Here is an 18,492-nt window from a genome sequence, read left to right as displayed (position 1 = left end):
CCAAAGCTGCTGCTTATATTCGGGAAGCAGACCACATACCCAAGGGCAGCTACTCAGCCACAGTAGATTCCACCATGGAGCTGATTACCAGTCTCATCATAGGGAATACTACATCCAGCTGCCCAGCCACTCAATCAGGCCTAGCCAAGTTGACACAAAAAAACATAATCACCACAGCTCCTCACTGATTCTTCCTAATTCATCCACCTGCCAATGGCTGACTCTGTTCTTCAGATTTTCACACTGCCCATCCCCTCGCTACTAACAGCTTTGGCAAAAACAAAGTTTTCACAAGGTGAAACAAGGAAAGCAACACAGAGTGAATCTGGAAGGCAGAGGAGAGTTGGCCCCAAGACAACATACCAGTGAAAACAAAAACCCAGACTCTAGGAAAACAAATATTTGGCCCCTCTTATTGCAAGAGCACAGGACCTCAGGAATGAGGGAGATGGGGGAGGGGGGTCCAGTGTAAAAATAGAGGAAAGGTAACAGTTGGACTTGCTAGTTGTGTTTTCAATGGTGAGATTTTATTGAACAAACATTAATTAAGGGCACAGCATGCTGTGAGCACTGGAATGCAAAGAAGTGTGACACATGATCTCTGCCAGGCCAAAAGTACACACTGAGGTAAAAAACAAGAGAAACCCTAATATGACTGAGTGCCAAGAGGTTAGGACAAATGCTGAAGGAGTTTAAAAGAGACCAAGGAAAGATATATTTAAAAAAAAGTTATTACATAAGGACAAATATTGTATGAGACCACTATTGTAAAAAGTCAAGAAAAGGGTTTCACACAAAAGAAGAAATATTCTTTGATAATTACCAGGGGTGGGTGATAAAGGGAGGGTAAACTGCTAACTACAGAGTAGACACATATTAACTTGGGTGAAGGAAAGAAGCAAAAAAAAGAAAAGAAAACATTCCGAGAAGTGGAGACAAGATGGCATCCTGGTGACACACTCCACACAAACCCTGTACAACAGAGACTCAGAAAAACCAAGTGAAACAGACACAGATGATTATCCTGGAACTATGAGCATCAAATGAGAGGATAAAGAATTAGAGTGAATGCTAACTAGAAAAGGAGATGGAGCAAGGACAATAATTGAGCAGAGAGAAGATGCTAGGGCCTGACAAAATATGGCCATCTTGAGACACAGAAGGCATCATACATAAGAGTAGAAGCCAATTTCACAAAATCCACACTGGGAAAGAGACACAGTATGGACAGATCTGGAGTGAATCAAGGTGAGCAGAATATGTGCTGGATTTGAGAGAAGCAAGTGCAGGGAAACTTGCAAGGTTCCCAGTGGCACAGGCAACACCACAGCGAGGAGAGAGCCAGTGAAGGGGAATGAAATAATTCAATACTAGGGAGCTCTGGTAGCATAGTGGCTAAGGCACTTGACTGCTAACCAGAAGGCTGGTGGTTCAAACCCACTAGCCACTCCTCGGAAGAAAGATGAGGCAATCTACTTCTGTAGTGATACTGCCTCGGAAACCCAAGGAGGGGTCGCTATGAGTCAGGTCCGACTCGATAGCACATAACAACAACAACAACAACAGTGTACACTAGTGTGGGTTGAAGGCCCACTCAAATGGGAAGGCCTGTGGGGTGGCAGTCTGAGATGCTGGACTACAGGTAGTCCACCACTTGACAGAGTCTGGGCAGGAACTGGATAATCAACTGCACATACCCAGAACTGTACCACATGCACAGCAGTGAATTACAACTTCTACCCATCTGTAGAGAGTGCTGCCAAACTAACAACCAAAGAAGCAAGCCTGCCCCACTATTCTGGATATATGAAAACAAAGGGGGAAAAAAAAAAAAAAAGGTGAAACTAACAAATACATAATCAACAAGTAAAAACAACAACTCCAAAATGTCTTATAGACAACAACAACTTCAATTCAAACAAAGAAGTAAGACAAGACAGTGCATGCAAGTGACCATAATAAAGAACTAAGAAACCTCCCCAAGGAAGAACAAGTAATAGAACTACCTAATGAGGAATTCAAAAGATATATATTTAGGGTCTTTCAAGAGCTCAAGGAAATTACAAACAAAGTTAAGGAAACGACACACAATGCCCTAGAAGAATTAAGGAAGACAATACAAGAGAAAAATGACAAAATAAATAGAAAATTAGATATCAAAAACAGCAAATTGAAATCTAAAAGAGTAACACTAATATTACAGAGATAGATAACACATTCGAAGGACAAAACAAGTAGAATTGAATCAATTGGAGAACAGATTAGCCAACAAGAAGACAAATCCATTGACACTAGTTGTATGAAGAAAAAAATCAGAAAAAAAGAATGAAGAGAAATGAAGAAAACCTCAGCATCATATAGGATGATATCAAAAGAAATAACGTAGGTCTGATTGGAATTCCAGAAAAAGAGAAGGCAAAAACAAGAGAGAGAGAGAACTGCTGAAGACTTGCTACCAGAAAACTTCTCAAGTATCATGAAAGACAAAAGGATATCCATCCAAGAAGCTCAACAAACCCCATACAGAATAGATTCCAAGAGAAAGTACTAAGACATATCATAATCAAACTTTCCAAAAAAAACAAAGACAGAATCTTGAGAGAAGCTCAGGAAAAATGGAATGTTACCTACAAAGGGCTGCCAATAAGACTGAGCTCTGATTTTTAAATGGAAACCATGCAGGCAAGAAAGCAATGGGATGACATATATAAAACTTTGAAAAAAAAAAATATTACCAACCTAGAATTATAAATCCAGTAAAAAAATTTTCCTCAATATGATGGTGAAATTAAGACATTTCCAGATAAATAGAAATTAAGGGAATTTGTAAAAACTAGACCAATCTTACAAGAAATGTTAAAGAGAGTGCTTTGGACAGAAAACCAATAATGAAAGACAACAACCTAAAATTAAGACACATGACAGCATCACCCAGAAACCAACACCGTAAAAAAATTCTCAAAGTTAAGATGTGTTTTCAAGAGTGAAAATAGAGAACCAGAGACATCAATCAGTAAACAACAACAACTATAAAACAAAAAGAGGGAATAAATGGAGTAATTACAGAACTTCCAAATGGAGAGGAGGTCAGGATATATCAATAAAGAACAGATGGTTTCAAACTTAGGGAGATAAAAATTAATAACAGAGTAACCACAAAGAAAATTGATAAGACTTCTAACCAAAATAAGAAAGAAGTAATAAGAACTTAATAAACACAAAGTCAACAATAACAAAGAAAATCTCATAACAAAATCAATTCAGCACAGAAAAAAAATATCCAGAACAAAGAAAGCATCAACACCACAATAAAAACACAAAGTAATGACAGTGGTAAATACATATCTATTATTATTCATACTGAATCTGAATGGATTAAATGTACAAGAGAAAGACAGTGGCAGAATAAATAAGAAACCCATCAATATACTGCCTACCAGAGAGTCTCCTAAGGCACAAAGATAAATTAAAAATCAAAGGATGGAAAAAATAAATCAAGCTACTTATAACCAAAAAAAGAGCAAGAGCAGCAATATTAATTTCTGATAAAATAGACTTGAAGGCCAAAATGAGCATAAGGGACAAGGAAGGACATTACATCATGATAAAGGGTCATCCACCAAAAGGATATAACCATGATGAGCATCTATGCTCCCAATGAGAGAGCCCCCAAATTTGTAAGGTAGACATTAACAGAATTGATAGGAGAAGTAAAAACTCCTCAATAGTGGTAGGAGATTTTAACACACCACTTCCAATGAAGGATTGAACAACTGAAAAAAACAAAATCAAAAACCAAACTTGGATCCAACTCATAGTGACCCCTCCTTGGGTTTCCAAGGCGGTATCTCTACAGAAGCAGATTGCTCAACCTTCCTTCTGAGGAGTGGGTAGTGGGTTTGAAGTGCCAGCCTTCTGGTTAGCAGTCAAATGCCTTAGGCACTATGCCACCAGTGCACTTGAACAAATAACAAGAAACTCAAAAAAGATACAGAAGATCTCAACAACACAATCAACCAACCTAACCTCATAGATATATACAGAACACTCCACTCAACAAAAATGCAACTCATATTCTTTTGAAGTGCACATAGATAATTTTCAAGCATAGACCATATGTTAGGCCACAAAGCAAGCCTCAATAAATTTGAAAACATTGGAGCACTACAAAATATCTTCTCAGAACACAATGCTATAAAATTGTTGTTGTTGTTATTATGTGCCATCAAGTCGGACCCGACTCATAGCAACCCCTCCTTGGGTTTCCAAGGCAGTATCATTATGGAAGTAGATTGCCCCATCTTCCTTCCGAGGAGTGGCTGGTGAGTTTGAACTGCCAGACTTCTGGTTAGCAGTCAAGTGCCTTAGGCACTACACTACCAGAGCTCCTATAAAATTAGAAATCAATAATAGGAAGATCGGGGGCGGGGGAATGAAATATATAGAAACTGAAAACACTGTGCTCAAAAACTGCTGGATAACAGAAGAAATAAAATGTGAAATAAATTTTAAACAATTCCTAGGAGCAAATGAGAATTAGTGCAACATACCAAAACCTTTGGGACACGGTGAAAGCATTACTTAGAGGTCAAATTTTAGCAATAAATGCACACTTCAAAAGAAAGAACCAAAATCAATATCATAACCCAACAACTACAACAATTAGAAAAAAAGTAACACAAAATGCCTATAGTCTCCAGAAGAAAGGAAATCATAAAAATTAGAGCAGAAATAAATGAAACAGAAAAACAATTGAAAGAATGAACAAGACCAGAAGTTATTTCTTCAAAAAGATTAACAAAATTGACAAACCACTGGCAAAATTAACTAAGGAAAAGATGCAAAAAAAAAAAAAAATGAATAAGAAAAGAGGTGATGTCACAACATAACCAACTGAAATAGAAAAGGATAATGACAGGATATTATGAAGAACTAGACTCCAATAAATTTGAAAACCTAGAAAATGGACAAAATTCTAGAAACACACAACCTACCTAAACTAACACAGACTAAGGTAGAAAATTTGAACAAGACTGTAACAAAAGAGGAGCTCTGGTGGTGTGTTGCCTAAGGCATTTGACTGCTAACCAAAAGGTTGGTGGTTCAAACCCACCAGCCACTCCATGGAAGAAAGACTGGGCAATCTACTTTCATCTTGGAAACCCAAAGGGCGTCACTATGAGTCAGAATCGACTTATGGCAGTGAGTTTGGTTTTTGGTTTTATAACAAAAGAAGAACTTGAACTGACCATAAGAAAAACAACAAAAAAAATGTCCAGCCTAGGCGGCTTCACTGGAGAATCCTACCAAACATTCAGAGAAGAGCTGACACTAATTCTACTCAAAATCAAAAGGGAAAGAACCACATAACCATATCAATAGAGGTAGAAAATGAATTTGATAAAATCCAACACCCATTAATGATAAAAACTCAGCAAAATAGGAATAGAAGAAAAATTCCTCAGCATAATTAGAGGCATACATGTAAAACCAATGATCAACATTTTCTTAACAGAGAGAGAATGAAAGCATTTTCCTTGTGAATGAGAATGAGGCAAGGATGCCTTCTATCACCACTCTAATTCAACATTTGTCTTGGCAGTCCTAGCCAAGGCAATAAGCAAGAAAAGGAAATAAAAAGCTTCCAAACTAGTACCCCAAAAAACCAAATTCACTGCCATTCGGTCAATTCTGACTCATAGTGACCCTCATTGGGTTTCCAAGGCTGTAAATCTTTATGGAAGCAGGCAACCTCATCTTTCTCCCATGGATTGGCTGATGGGTTTGAACCACTGATCTTTTGGTTAGCAGCTGAATGTCTTAACCACTACACCACCAAAGCTTCTTTCCAAACTAGTAAGGAAGAAGTATAACTAAACCTGTTTGACCATGATATGATCCTATTCATCAAATATCTCAGAGACTCGGCAATAAAAGTACTGGAACTAATTGAAAGATTCAGCAAAGTGACAGAGTACGAGATCAACATACCAAAATCAGTCAGATTTCTCGGCATCAACAAAAAGATTTCTGAAAAGGACATAAGGAAAACAATACTACTTGCAGTAGCTACCAAAAAGATAAGAGATGTAGGAATAAATTTTATCAGAGAAACAAAAGACCTATATAAAGAAAACTACAAGACACTACTACAAGAAACCAAAAGAGACCTACATAAATGGAAGAACATACCATACTCATGGATAGGAAGACTGAACATTGTGAAAATACCAATACTACCTACAGCAATCTATTAATATAATGCAATCCTGATCCAGATTTCATCAACATTCTTTAAGGAGATGGAATAACTAATAACTAATTTTATATGGATAGGAAAGAGACCTCAGATAAGCAAAGCACAACTGAAGAAGAATAAAGTAATAAGTCTCAGACTTCCCAATTGCAAAACCTACTATATAGCACAGTTGTTAAAACAGCCTGGTATTGATACACTGACAGGCACATGGACCAATGGAACAGAATTGGGAAACCAGAAGTTGATCAATCCACCCATGGACAGCTGATCTTTGACAAAGGGCTCTGGTGGCATAATGTCCAAGGCATTTGACTGCTAACCAGAAGGCTGGTGGTTCAAACCCACCAGCCACTCCTCAGAAGAAAGATTGGGCAATCAACTTCTGTAGAGATGCCACCTCAGAAACCCAAGGAGAGGTCACTATGAATTGGAAAACAACTCAACAGCAGTGAGTAGAATTCATTAAATGGGAGAAAAGACAGTCTTTTTAATAAATAGCACTGGCAAAACTGGATATCCATTTGCAGAAAAATGAAACAAGGTCCCTACCTCACACCATATACAAAACCTAACTCCTGATGAATCAATGACCTAAATGTAGAAGCTAAATCTATAAAGATTTTCAAAGAAAAAACAGGGACAAACTTAGGGGTCCTAATTTATGGAATAAATAGACTATCAAACATGACTGAAAATGTAAAACAGCAGAAGATAAACTAGATAGTCACTACACCACCAGAGCTCTTAGATGACTGGTATACCTTCTAAAAATTAAATTCTTAGGCCCATCAAAAGACTTCTACAAAAAGAGTAAAAAGACAACTTACAGATTGGGAAAAAATATTTGGCAGCTACATATCTGACAAGGGACTTATCTCTAATATTAATAGAACACTTCAACAACAAAAAGACAAACAATCCAATTAAAAAAATGGACCAAGGACATGAACAGACATTCAACAAAGAAGATATCAGGTAGCCAACAAACATGAAGAAATGCCCATGATTATTCCAAACCCACTGCTATCCAGTTGATTCTGACTCATAGTGACCCCCATTAAGTTTCCAAGGCAGTAAACCTTTACAGAAATAGATTTCCCCACCGTCCTTCTGAGGAACAGCTGGCGGGTTTGAACCACCAACCTTCTGGTTAGCAGTCAAATGCCTTAGGCACTGTGCCACCAGAGCTCCTCCATAATCATTAGCCATTAGAAATGCAAATCAAAATAACGAGACATCAGCTCACTCCAGCAATAATAGCAATATTCAGCAAGACAGAAAACAAAAAATGCTGGCAAGGGTGTGTAGCAATTGGAACTGTCATACACTGCTGGTAGGATGGTGCAACCACTGTGGAAAACATTATGGAACTTCTTTAAAAATTTTGAAATGAAAACACCGTTTGATTCAGCAATCTTACTACTAGGTTTATATCTAAGTAACTGAGAGCCAGGACACAATAGATGCAAACACACTCATGTTCATAGCAGCACTATTCACAATATCAAAGATATGGAAACAACCTAAGTGCCTATCCAATGAATAGATAAATAAACTATGGTATTTACACACAAGGAGCTCTAGTGGCATAGTGTCTAAGGCATTTGACTGCTAACCAGAAGGTTGATAGTTCAAACCCACCAGCCACTCCACAGAAGGAAGACTGAGCAATCTATTTCTGTAAACCTTTACCACTTCATAAACCCAAAGGGTTATGAGTCTGAATTGACTCAATGGCAGTGAGAGTGAGACTTACACACAATGGAATACTATGCAACATTAAATAATAATGAAGAATTCGTAAAACACCTCATAATGTTGTTGAATTTGGATGACATTATTCTGAGTGAAACAAGTCAGTCACAAAAGGACAAATATTGTATGAGTCCACTCTTATAAAAACTCAAGGAAAAGTTTACACATGGAAAGAAACATTATTTGGTAGTTACCAGGGAGAGAAGGAGAGGGAAAATTACTAACTAGGTAAGAAACACTTATTAATTTGAGTGAAAACCAAACTCACTGCCATCGAGTCGAACCCAACTCATAGCAACCCTCCTTGGGTTTCTGAGGCAGTATCACTACAGAAATAGATTGCCTAACTTTCCTTCTGAGAAGTGGCTGGTGGGTTTGAACCACCAGCATTCTGGTTAGCAGTCAAATGCCTTAGGCATTATGCTACCAGAGCTCCTAATTTGGATGAAGGGAAAGGCAATATACAAAATGTGAGTGACCAGTACAGTATCAATAAGGAAAAGGAAGACACGGAGAGGTGCACAAGAGTTACAGACAATATACTTAAACCCTGTTACAAATAACAAATATGAATCTACAAGTAGGTGCATAGGCAAGCAAATTGATCAGGTGTGGGTAGGCGAACAAGTACCCATGACCATAGGTTTGGTGAGCAGTGTTTCTACATACACATTTGTATGTGCTGTGAAAATGTCCATGTATACAGTAGAACTAACAAGGGGCAAAATTATGAAAACTTCTTAGCCATAACCAAACACACTGACAGAATGAGTTGCTAAGCCTGCAGGCTCAGGACCATAGTCTCAGGGAACACTAAGATCCATTGGCATAACATAATCCACAAAGAGAGTGTTCTACATCCTACATTGATGAATAGTGACTGGGGTCTTAAAGCTTGTGAGAGGCCATCCACGGTGCAAATATTGGTCTTTCCTTGTCTGGAGCAAAGAATAGTGAAGAAAATCAAAGACATATGGAAATAATTAGTCCAAGAGACTAGTCAACCATGTGAATCTCAGCCTCTATGACCCTGAGACCAGAAGAACTAGATGGTGTATGGCTACCACTGCCAGCCACTCTGAAAGGGATCACAGTAGGAGGTCCTAGATAGAGTAGGAGAAAAATATGGAACAAAACTCAAAAAAGAGAACAGGCTTACTGATCTGATTGAAACTAATGGACCCCCAACACTATGCTCCTTTGTCACCCTTCAAGCCTGAAAGTAACCTCACTCCTGTGGCTCAACTTTCAGGCAAACAATAGACCATCCTATGAAATGAACAATAACACCAGGGAGGTACACACCCCTTAGAACAACCAACTATAAGAGATCAAAAGGACAGCATTTGCCCAGGAATAAAGCTCAGATGGCAGGTATGCATAGGAAAGAGGACAAAGGAAAATGGTAACCACAGGGAGGAAGTGGGAAGAGTACTGTTACATTATGGTGATTACAGTCAATATTACAAAGCAAAATATGTATCAACTCCTGAGTAGAAAACCAATTTGCTCTGTAAACTTTCACCCAAATCACAATAAAAAGTTTAAAAATAATAGTTAAAAAAAAAAGAAAAAGAAAATTCCTGAGCTAGATGAAAATAAGTAGAATTTGGCTAGATACCTAGGAGAAAAGGTAATCCCAAAAGGCACAGCAGAGGCAAAGGTGCAGAGATAGAACTGAGAAAGGTTCATAGAGAGACATCAAATGGTTCAGTATGGCCAGCATAGTAAGTCCCCATTCGCTGTCTTGAATTTTGGAATGTGTTGAATGCCATCTGGAAGAGTTGGGAATTTTTTTATGAACCCACTGAAGGAATTTGAAAGAAGCAATATGATGATTTTTGTGTAAAAATGATCTTTAGAGATAATTTCACTCGTTGTTTCTCAGTAGAGAAAGACTATTGGCCTTTCAAAAAACAAACAAACAAACAAACCTGTTGCTGTCAAGTCTATTCTTATTCATAGCAACCCTATAGGACAGAGTAGAACTGCCCCATAGGGTTTCTAAGGCTGTAATCTTCTTGGAAACAGACTGCTATCTGTCTCCCGTGGAGCTGATGATGGGTTCAAACTGCCAACTTTTGGTTAGCAGCCCAGTACTTCAACTGTGCTATGGCCTTTGTTGTTGTTGTTGTTGTTGTGTGCCGTCGAGTCGGCCTCGACTCATAGCGACCCCTCCTTGGGTTTCCGAGGCAGTATCACTACGGAAGTAGGATTGCCCAACCTTCTTTCCAAGGAGTGGCTGGTGGGTTTGAACCGCCAGCCTTCTGGTTAGCAGTCAAGTGCTTTAGCCACTATGCTACCATGGCCTTTAGGGCAGGATAATGTTCCATGTGTAGAATTGTCCCATTCCACTGCAGAACTATTAGCTTTCCTGGCCCCACCAACTAGTGTCAATAGAGCCCCCACTTCATCAATCATTGTGATTTGGGCAATAACAAAAGCCCCAAGGATTTCCAAAGTGGTAGTCATATTTTACTGTCAAGTGAACTGAACTTAAAAGAACCTAGGTCACATGGGCATTAATGACCACAGCTCAGATGTCTTAACTTCCAGTCCAGAGTAAACTAGTATTTTAAAAAGGAGACTCTGAAGGCAATAATTAGGAAGGCTTGTAGTAAAGAGGAATTTTTCTATAATACTTTAATCATGGAATACCATAATTTAACTCAATCTTTTTTTTTTGTACATTATGGTTGTTGCCCATTGTTCACTATTATTAGTGTTTTGAACAACTCAAACATTGATCATTTTCTTCTTGTGTCCTTAAGATAATTCTGAAAACTTTCTAAATGATCTAATTTTAGAAGAAACCAAAAAGAATCTAAAGATGATATAAATTCATCATTTGGGCCTTTCCTCTGGACTTGCTTGTTTGTTTACCATTAGGTTGTCAGTGTTTTCAGGGAGAACGTTAGCTGATTATTAACCCATATGCAATCTAAAACCTACAATTTTCAATCACAGCTTTAAAATAACCTACCAATTTACATTTCCAAATTGCTATGCCAAAGAGAAGCTTGTTTACTGGTACTACAACATATTCTCTAAGCACATCTATTTTGTTTTGCTAGAGAGCTAAATGTTTGAAGAGTCCACATTTAGAATTTTAATTAAAGCTATCAACATCAAAAGAAAAAAGGAACCCTGAAAATAGTCCCTACTACAAACTAGGTTCTACCCAGTTGAAGAACAGTCTTAATGTGTCAGGGGAGAGACCAGCCACTGGGAGAAAACACACATATGTGCACATGCATGCCCATATACCTGAGAAACTCAGTAAGACAAGTATCAAGTAAATGTCACAGATTCAATAAGTCATGGTAATTTTGGTTTTAAATGGCAAATTCATTCTTCAAGACATTTTCAGTCAGTAGAAAAACAGTGTTAGGTACTTGGGTAGTGCAAACATTTGGCTCTTGGCTACAAACCAAAAGTTGGTTAGAACCCACCCAGCAAGCGGGCAGAAGAAAGGCCTGGTGGTTTGCTTCCGTGAGATTACAGCCATTGAAAGCCCTGTGGAGCACAGTTCTACTCTATAACACATGGGCCACTATGAGACAGAATTGACACGATGGTAATAGGTTTGTTTTTTTAAGTTTAGAAAAGCAATTATCAGAAAAATCTACATCATTCTGTTGTATCAGACATCAACCTCAGAATGGATCATTTGGCACCACTTCAAGTCTAGAATAAACCTAAATACATACTAACTTCTCACCCAATTTTCAAATCTCAGAATCCCCTCTAGCAGTACCTGAAATTGTCTTCATCCCTGTGCACTGCAGGGCACCTTAGGTGGAGTGGATGTTTCTATAACCTCCCTTCTTCTGGGCTCTAGTCTGTAGGTCATCTAGTGCCAACTCTGCAGTCACCTTTAGACATTTCTATGGCTCAGGGACTGCTCATGCCCTCCATCTTCCTGTGTTTTTCCCTTTTAGCTTATTCATAATTTGCCTCAGGCTGTTTTGTCAGTGAGTCATCTCTGTTCAGATTACCCTTCAAATAGTTTCTGAAGTTTTTCAATCTGGTTGAGTTTTGCCAGTGAACTGGTGACCTCAGTAGTAGGCACCATCTTTCCCTAGAGCACTTCTACAACGTCCAGGAATAGAGGTGATCATCTTGCTGTGTCAAAATCCTCTTCATCCAGCAATTAAGCATGTTTTCCAAAGTGAGACAGCAAACATACGAGTTCAGTGAACAGCCAAGCCCTCTCCATTCAGTTATCAGATCTATCTGCTTCCCCAGTTTCTCTCTATAACTCATTCCTTAGAGTAGGCTCTGAAAATCTTGTCTCTGTAGCATCAAAAACATTTTAAATGCCCATTAAGGCAGAGTGACATAATTCCCTCCAAGGAAAAGAGAAGCCTTTTCTTCCATAGTCATCTCATTTCAGTCCCAGGGAGGCTTTGCATATGTACGGGGGAAAAAAGCAGAAACTTAGGGACTCAGTACTGGGTAGTCCAATAATCAGCAAACCTTTCTTTTAATACTTTATACTGTAAACATTTCATTGAGACTGGAAAATATTCCTTCATAAATAACGACTTCTAAGTCTTTGCATAGGTGTTCTGGTGGCATAGTGCCTACGGCATTTGACTGCTAACCAGAAGGCTGGTGATTCAAACCCACCAGCCACTCCTCAGAAGGAAGGTTGGATAATCAACTCTGTAGTGATACTGCCTCAGAAACCCAAGGAGGGGTCACTATCAGTCAGATCTGACTCTAGGGCAATGAGTTTGGTTTTGGTCGCATCTGGCTATAACAACTGGGCTGAGCTCAGTATTCTTGGCATCAAATGAGAATTCCAATGTCATTGGCAGAGAATCTATTCCCTTGACCTTCAGGTTAGTGATAGACAATGACAAGGGCCAGGAGAGAAGAAGGATAGATCTATGCCCCTTCTATTTCCAGAAGAGCAGCTCAAAGACTGCCATATGCAAATAGTGAATTGGTAGCACATCTCTGCAAAGGTTGTTATTCTTGTCAGTGTTGAGTATGGAAGTAGGACCCAAAAGGAAACAAGCAATTGCCATGTATTTAATTAGGAAGCCCTAAGTACTCCATTCTACATTGTCATCAGCAATACCATATATGGCCTAGATTTTAAAGTCACCATTTGGAATTGACTTGACCTTTCTAGACTTTGTAACATAGATTTCCTCACCTCTCCTGAATTATGTGTGAGTGAATTTCATACTGCTTTTACAGGGAGATTTTTCTTTCTTTTTGTATCTGGATATTTGAGCTTTTTATAGGTATCTTAAAAAGTTATCTTTGAAATTTTAAAAGAGTTTTAAAGTCTATTTAAGAGTACTTTGTCAAATATCACAGAATGAGTTATACTCGACACTAAATCCCATATAGCTGGTAAATGTACTATAATGTAGAAAGCAGCTGGCGCCTAGGTTTTAAATAGTTTACTCTTCATGAGTCTTAAGGAGCAAAATGTAAATGAAGTCACTGTTGGAAGTTCATTGTCATGCTCTAGAGTTTAGGGGATTTATTCAAATTAAAAATTGAATTAGCTTAAATTAATCCTCACAAATATCACTTTTAAGTGATATAAGGTATCCCGTGAAGTTTTGTCAAAACGCTTAACAGGCCAGTAGCATGGGAGACATATGTCTTGCAGTACGCATCAGTCAGAACCTGACCCTATCTCTTAGGCCTGAAAAATTTGGAACAACTTAACCTCTCTGGTCCTTAGTTTCCCCATTTCAAAACCCAAATCAAACCCACTGCAATCGAGTCTGTTCCAACTTATAGTGACTCTAGAGGACAGAGTAGAACTGCCCCATAGGGTGGGTTTCCATAGCTATAAATCTTTACAGAAGCAGACTGCCACATCTTTTTTCTGTGGAGCAGCTGGTGAGTTCAAATCACCAAACTTTTTATAAGCAGCCAAGTACTTTAACCACTGTGCCATCCCATTTTTAAACTAAGGTTAATAATGCTTATCTGGTGTAACTGTTTTGAGGGTATGAGATACTATATGAAGAAGTGCCAGCATAGTGGATGGAATAATAGACACCTCAACAAAAAATGACCATTTAAGTTTAAAAGATAACATTTAAAATAGGGATTCCACTCCATCTTCACTATTGAAGTTCAATGCTACCTCTTGGAAAGGAGGGTAATAAAGTTGCCTTTGCTAATAGTAATTTATCTAGAGCTTCCTTTTTAACATATTTATAAGAGAAATGTTTTCTTAGTCTTCTACATGTCATAAATTTGATTAACATTCATGTTCTTTGGCACAATCACTTCCTTAACAACAATAATATAGCACATAAACCACTCTACTTAGTTTTTGTTTGTTTGTCTGTTTTTTATTTGTTTTTCACTTGCTTATTTACCATCACTTTGGGTATCATAAAGAGCCTTGGTGGTACGGTGGTTAAGCTCTTGGCTGCTAACTGAAAGGTAAGTAGTTCAAACCCACCAACTGCTCCGTGGGAGAAAGTCTACTTCTGTAAAGATTTAAAAGCCTTGGAAACCCTATGGGACAGTTCTACTCCATCCTTTGGGTCACTGTGAATCAGAATGACTCAACAGCATGGATTTTGGTTATTGTAACTTTATTACTTTTTCAACTTATGTCAAGGACATATTGAAAAATTAGCATCAAAAGATCATATGAAATTGCTGACAGATTTCCAATGCTTCACTTTTATTTTGAAATTAGGCCTCAGAAGTCTCTAGAAACAGGGGAGCCTCTTTACTGGCCCGGCCAGGACATAGCCTAGTAGCTGCTATTAGAAGCCAACATCAACATGAGTCATTGCCACTGGGTATGTATTATGCTTCTTTGTACCCCAGGCTAACTAATATTTAGCCCTGTGTTTCTTATTATGCATTCTCATTATTCAAAACTTTGTATTTTCTTTCTCCTCTTTTATGATCCTGTCTACTCCCCCAATCTTTGCTCCAATCTTCCCCTTTGTCCCTTTTTTCTTTCCTTTTCCTGTTCACTTTGTCCTCCTCTCTTCCCCTTCCTGTCTCTTCTATATTCTCTTCCCTAATACCTCTTTTTCTTTATTCCATTCAGTAATTTGTTAACTTAGTACAAGAGGATATAGTTCAAATGAAGTGATAGATTTCATTGTTGTTAGATGAAGATTTCAATTTATACTTCTATTTTCCATGTATTTGTGGAAAAGAGTTCTCATAATCTTTACCCTAACTACCTCCTTCCAAAATATATGCCACCATATCAAGGAAAAGAGGCAAGAGAGTCTAAATGGATTCTGGTGTTTCTATTGTCATTACTAGGAAATTAACTTATGACTATGGGTCATTAGTATCAGTTGCTCAGAGAAAGATTTCTTTGAACTCATAAAGAATCTTTTGCATAAAAACTGTGGCAAAATGGCCAAGAGAAATTAGAAGGAAGAAAGAACTGTCCTCCTCTTTGGAGAGCCATTTTATTCTCCTTCCCCTGTTCACACAGGGATGAGTTAACACCTAGTTAAATTCCTGGATATTAAAGATGATTAATTTGGATCTGGTTCACTTTTAGTCTGATCTAAAAATCATAACACTATTATGTCACATTAAGAAGAAAAACCTTGACAACTTACTTTTTTTTTTTTTTTGATCAGTATGCTACCTGCCTTTCAAATACCTAGATTAATTGCACCATCATGTCAAGCAACCATTTTTCTGTCATCAGAGAAATTATATCTGGGCTACAGACTCAACCACAACTCTGCACTTTTGTCTTTTTCAGCATATAATGACAAGATTGTGGCATTTCTGCGCCAGCCAAACATTTTTGAAATGCTACAAGAGCGTCAGCCAAGCTTGGCAAGAAACCATGCACTCAGGTAGGAGTTCTTCCTTGTTGCTATAACTCCAGTTCTCTCCAGCTATTAATCCAGGGAGAAAACATCTCTGGGGAGAGAGCTGAAGCTGATGATACATTTTATTTGTGCATTTAAATTGTAACTTACATCCTCAAAATGAAGGATCCAGGGGGTTCTAGTGTTCTAGGAAGTGGTATAATCAGAGAGTCATATTGTCAAGTTAAAAATCTGTTGTCATTGAATCGATTCCTACTGTGCTCCATAGGGTTTTCAGTGATTTTTCAGAAGTAGACTGTCAGGCCTTTCTTCCAAGGTGCTTCTGGAGGGACTCAAACCACCAATCTTTCAGTTAGCTGCAAACAAGTTAACTGTTTGTATCACCCATTCAAATCCTTGCTAACCTCTCCAGGACAGATTATTCACTATTCTTCCCCCTCCACAACCACCTCGTTGACACCTTTTTTCCCTATGTTATTATTCTGTGTAAGTTAGAATCACCTGCCGACTGTCCTTTATCTCAACTCCTCCCTCTTCCTTCATCTTCACATCTAAACATTTACCCTGTCACAATCTCTCTTCCAGTCCTGCCTTTCTCTTCTCCCTGCCATGGTCCAAATTTGGGCCCTCATCAACTTCCTTCTGGACTTTGTGACGATCTCTTAAAAGATATTCTTTCTCCACTCCATTATAACCACAGTTACCTTCTTATAGCACAGATCAAATTATGCCATTCCTGTCCTTCAGAAAAACTTCCATGATTCTAACTGTATTGCAATAAAGTCCAGATTTCTAAGCACAAATTCTGAGGTCTCCAAAGTCTGGCCCTAACTCTCTATCCTATCTCTCTCTCTTTTTTTTCTCCCCTCCAATGTTTTCTACCTACACCAAATTGACTGTTTATTGTCCGTCTTTACCTTTACTAGAATGACTTCTTTTATAAGGCCATCTTATTTCATTTTAAAGGCTTGGATCAAACTCTCCCTCCTTTGCAAAGATTTGATGAACCAGGCAAACTTTAATGTTTCTTTTTCCTTACTATAACAGTATGCTTTTTGCACCCCTGATATTTTCCCATTATCTTAAGTATTAGAGTCCCTGGGTGGTGCAAATGGTTAGTGCTTGTTGTAGCCAAGACTGGTGGTTCAAGTTCAACCAGAAGCATCTTGGAAAAATGGCCAGTGATCTACCTCCAAAAAATCAGCCATTGAAATCCTTATTTAGAACAGTTATACTCTGACATACATTGGATCTCCATGACTCAGAACCAACTCAATAGCAACTGGTGGTGGTGAAAGTGGATCATATGTGTTACATCCTTTAATTATGTCTCCCTACAACACTATGTACACTCTTTAGAGCAGGACCTATATCTTCCTTGTCTTTGTACTCACTCTGCCATTTCAGAACCTGACACTCAATTTTATACATACACAACCCAACCCATTGCCATCTAGTTGATTCCCAATCACAGAGACCCTATAGGACAGAGTAGTACTGACCCAAGGCTGCAAGTCTTTGACAGAAGCAGACTTCCACTTTTTACCTTATGGAGCAGCTGGTGAGTTCCAACTGATGGCTTGTCAGTTAGCAGTTGAGCCCTTAACCACTGCACCACCAGGGGTCCTTAATTGTCACTTCCATTTATGTCTAAGTCTTGGGAATCATTTGTCCAGGTTTCTTTACTGAGCCACAGAATAGAGTGTCAACTAAGTCATATAGATCATTCATTCACAGGCTGCTCTTTGACTTACATTACCTAAACATTTAGGGGATTTTCATGGATACTCAGAGGAGTTGTATAATCAGAAAATTTTCTGACACACTGCTCTTTTTGGAGTAAGTTTGGAGAAGCTTGAACTCACCAAAGGCACTATAGAGTCCCACTTAAATTACTTGAAAAGTTAAAAAAAAAAAAAAAAACCTCTTTAACACTCTGTGTTAAACAGTAGAGTATCTTTCCAAAGAAAGGGAAACTGTTTTCAACCCTATTATATATTATCATATTATAATAAAATCTAAGAGACTTTAAAGGTTTTGTTGTAGTGTTGAATTATACAATTATAATTTTTCAGAGATGGAAGTAGGGGGGTACGACATGGAATCAGGACATTTAGAATGAGAAATGCTAATTTCCAAGTAGAAATTATTAAATATTGAAGCTAATAACCTTTAGGTTTATAGACCCCTTTGAAGACCCAATGAAAACTATTATAGATTCTCCTTTATATATAAACATAAAATTTTGCATACAGTTTCAGATGCCTAATTGACTCTATGGACCCTAAGAGAACTGTAGACCCCAGGTTAAAAACTCAAATATTTCATCAAAAACAAGTCCCAGAGTGACTAACAGAAACTGACTATAGGTAGAAAGCCAAGAGCAAGCACTTTGCTCTTCAGAGGTTAAATCTTAAGGGAATCAGGAGATTGGGCACTGCTACCTATGGCAAGGCTTTTCTAAGTCCTGGAATCATGATATAAGGGTGACTCAGCTCTATTCTAAAGGGTCAAGACACAAAAAGAAAACCACCTCTCCCTGCAAGCCCACTCAGAAGTTGAACTTACTGGTTCGTCTATAGGTTGATTCATAATGCATTTCTCAGTTTAATCTCATTTTGTGTATTTTTGAAGAAGCAAAAGTTTCCCTTGCCTTCTTAAAAAAAAAAAAAA

General features: G+C 38.1%; 1 protein-coding gene across 1 annotated transcript in view; it reads left to right on the top strand.

Moving 5' to 3' along the window:
• The window catches only part of HECW1 (HECT, C2 and WW domain containing E3 ubiquitin protein ligase 1), a 438,073-nt gene that overhangs the window by 294,750 nt on the left and 124,831 nt on the right, over positions 1 to 18,492 (top strand). The window contains exons 15-16 of the mRNA XM_007941232.2: positions 14,703 to 14,808; positions 15,747 to 15,843. Of these exons, the coding sequence (XP_007939423.2) occupies positions 14,703 to 14,808; positions 15,747 to 15,843 (203 nt within the window). The remainder of the gene's footprint in view (positions 1 to 14,702; positions 14,809 to 15,746; positions 15,844 to 18,492) is intronic.

The sequence above is a fragment of the Orycteropus afer genome, unplaced genomic scaffold, assembly GCF_000298275.1.
Source record: "Orycteropus afer afer isolate SDZICR_OR568_19922 unplaced genomic scaffold, OryAfe1.0 scaffold00077, whole genome shotgun sequence".
NCBI lineage: Eukaryota > Metazoa > Chordata > Mammalia > Tubulidentata > Orycteropodidae > Orycteropus > Orycteropus afer.
The sequence above is the reverse complement of the archived record's forward strand: the minus strand, read 5'-3'. Positions and strand labels throughout refer to the sequence as shown.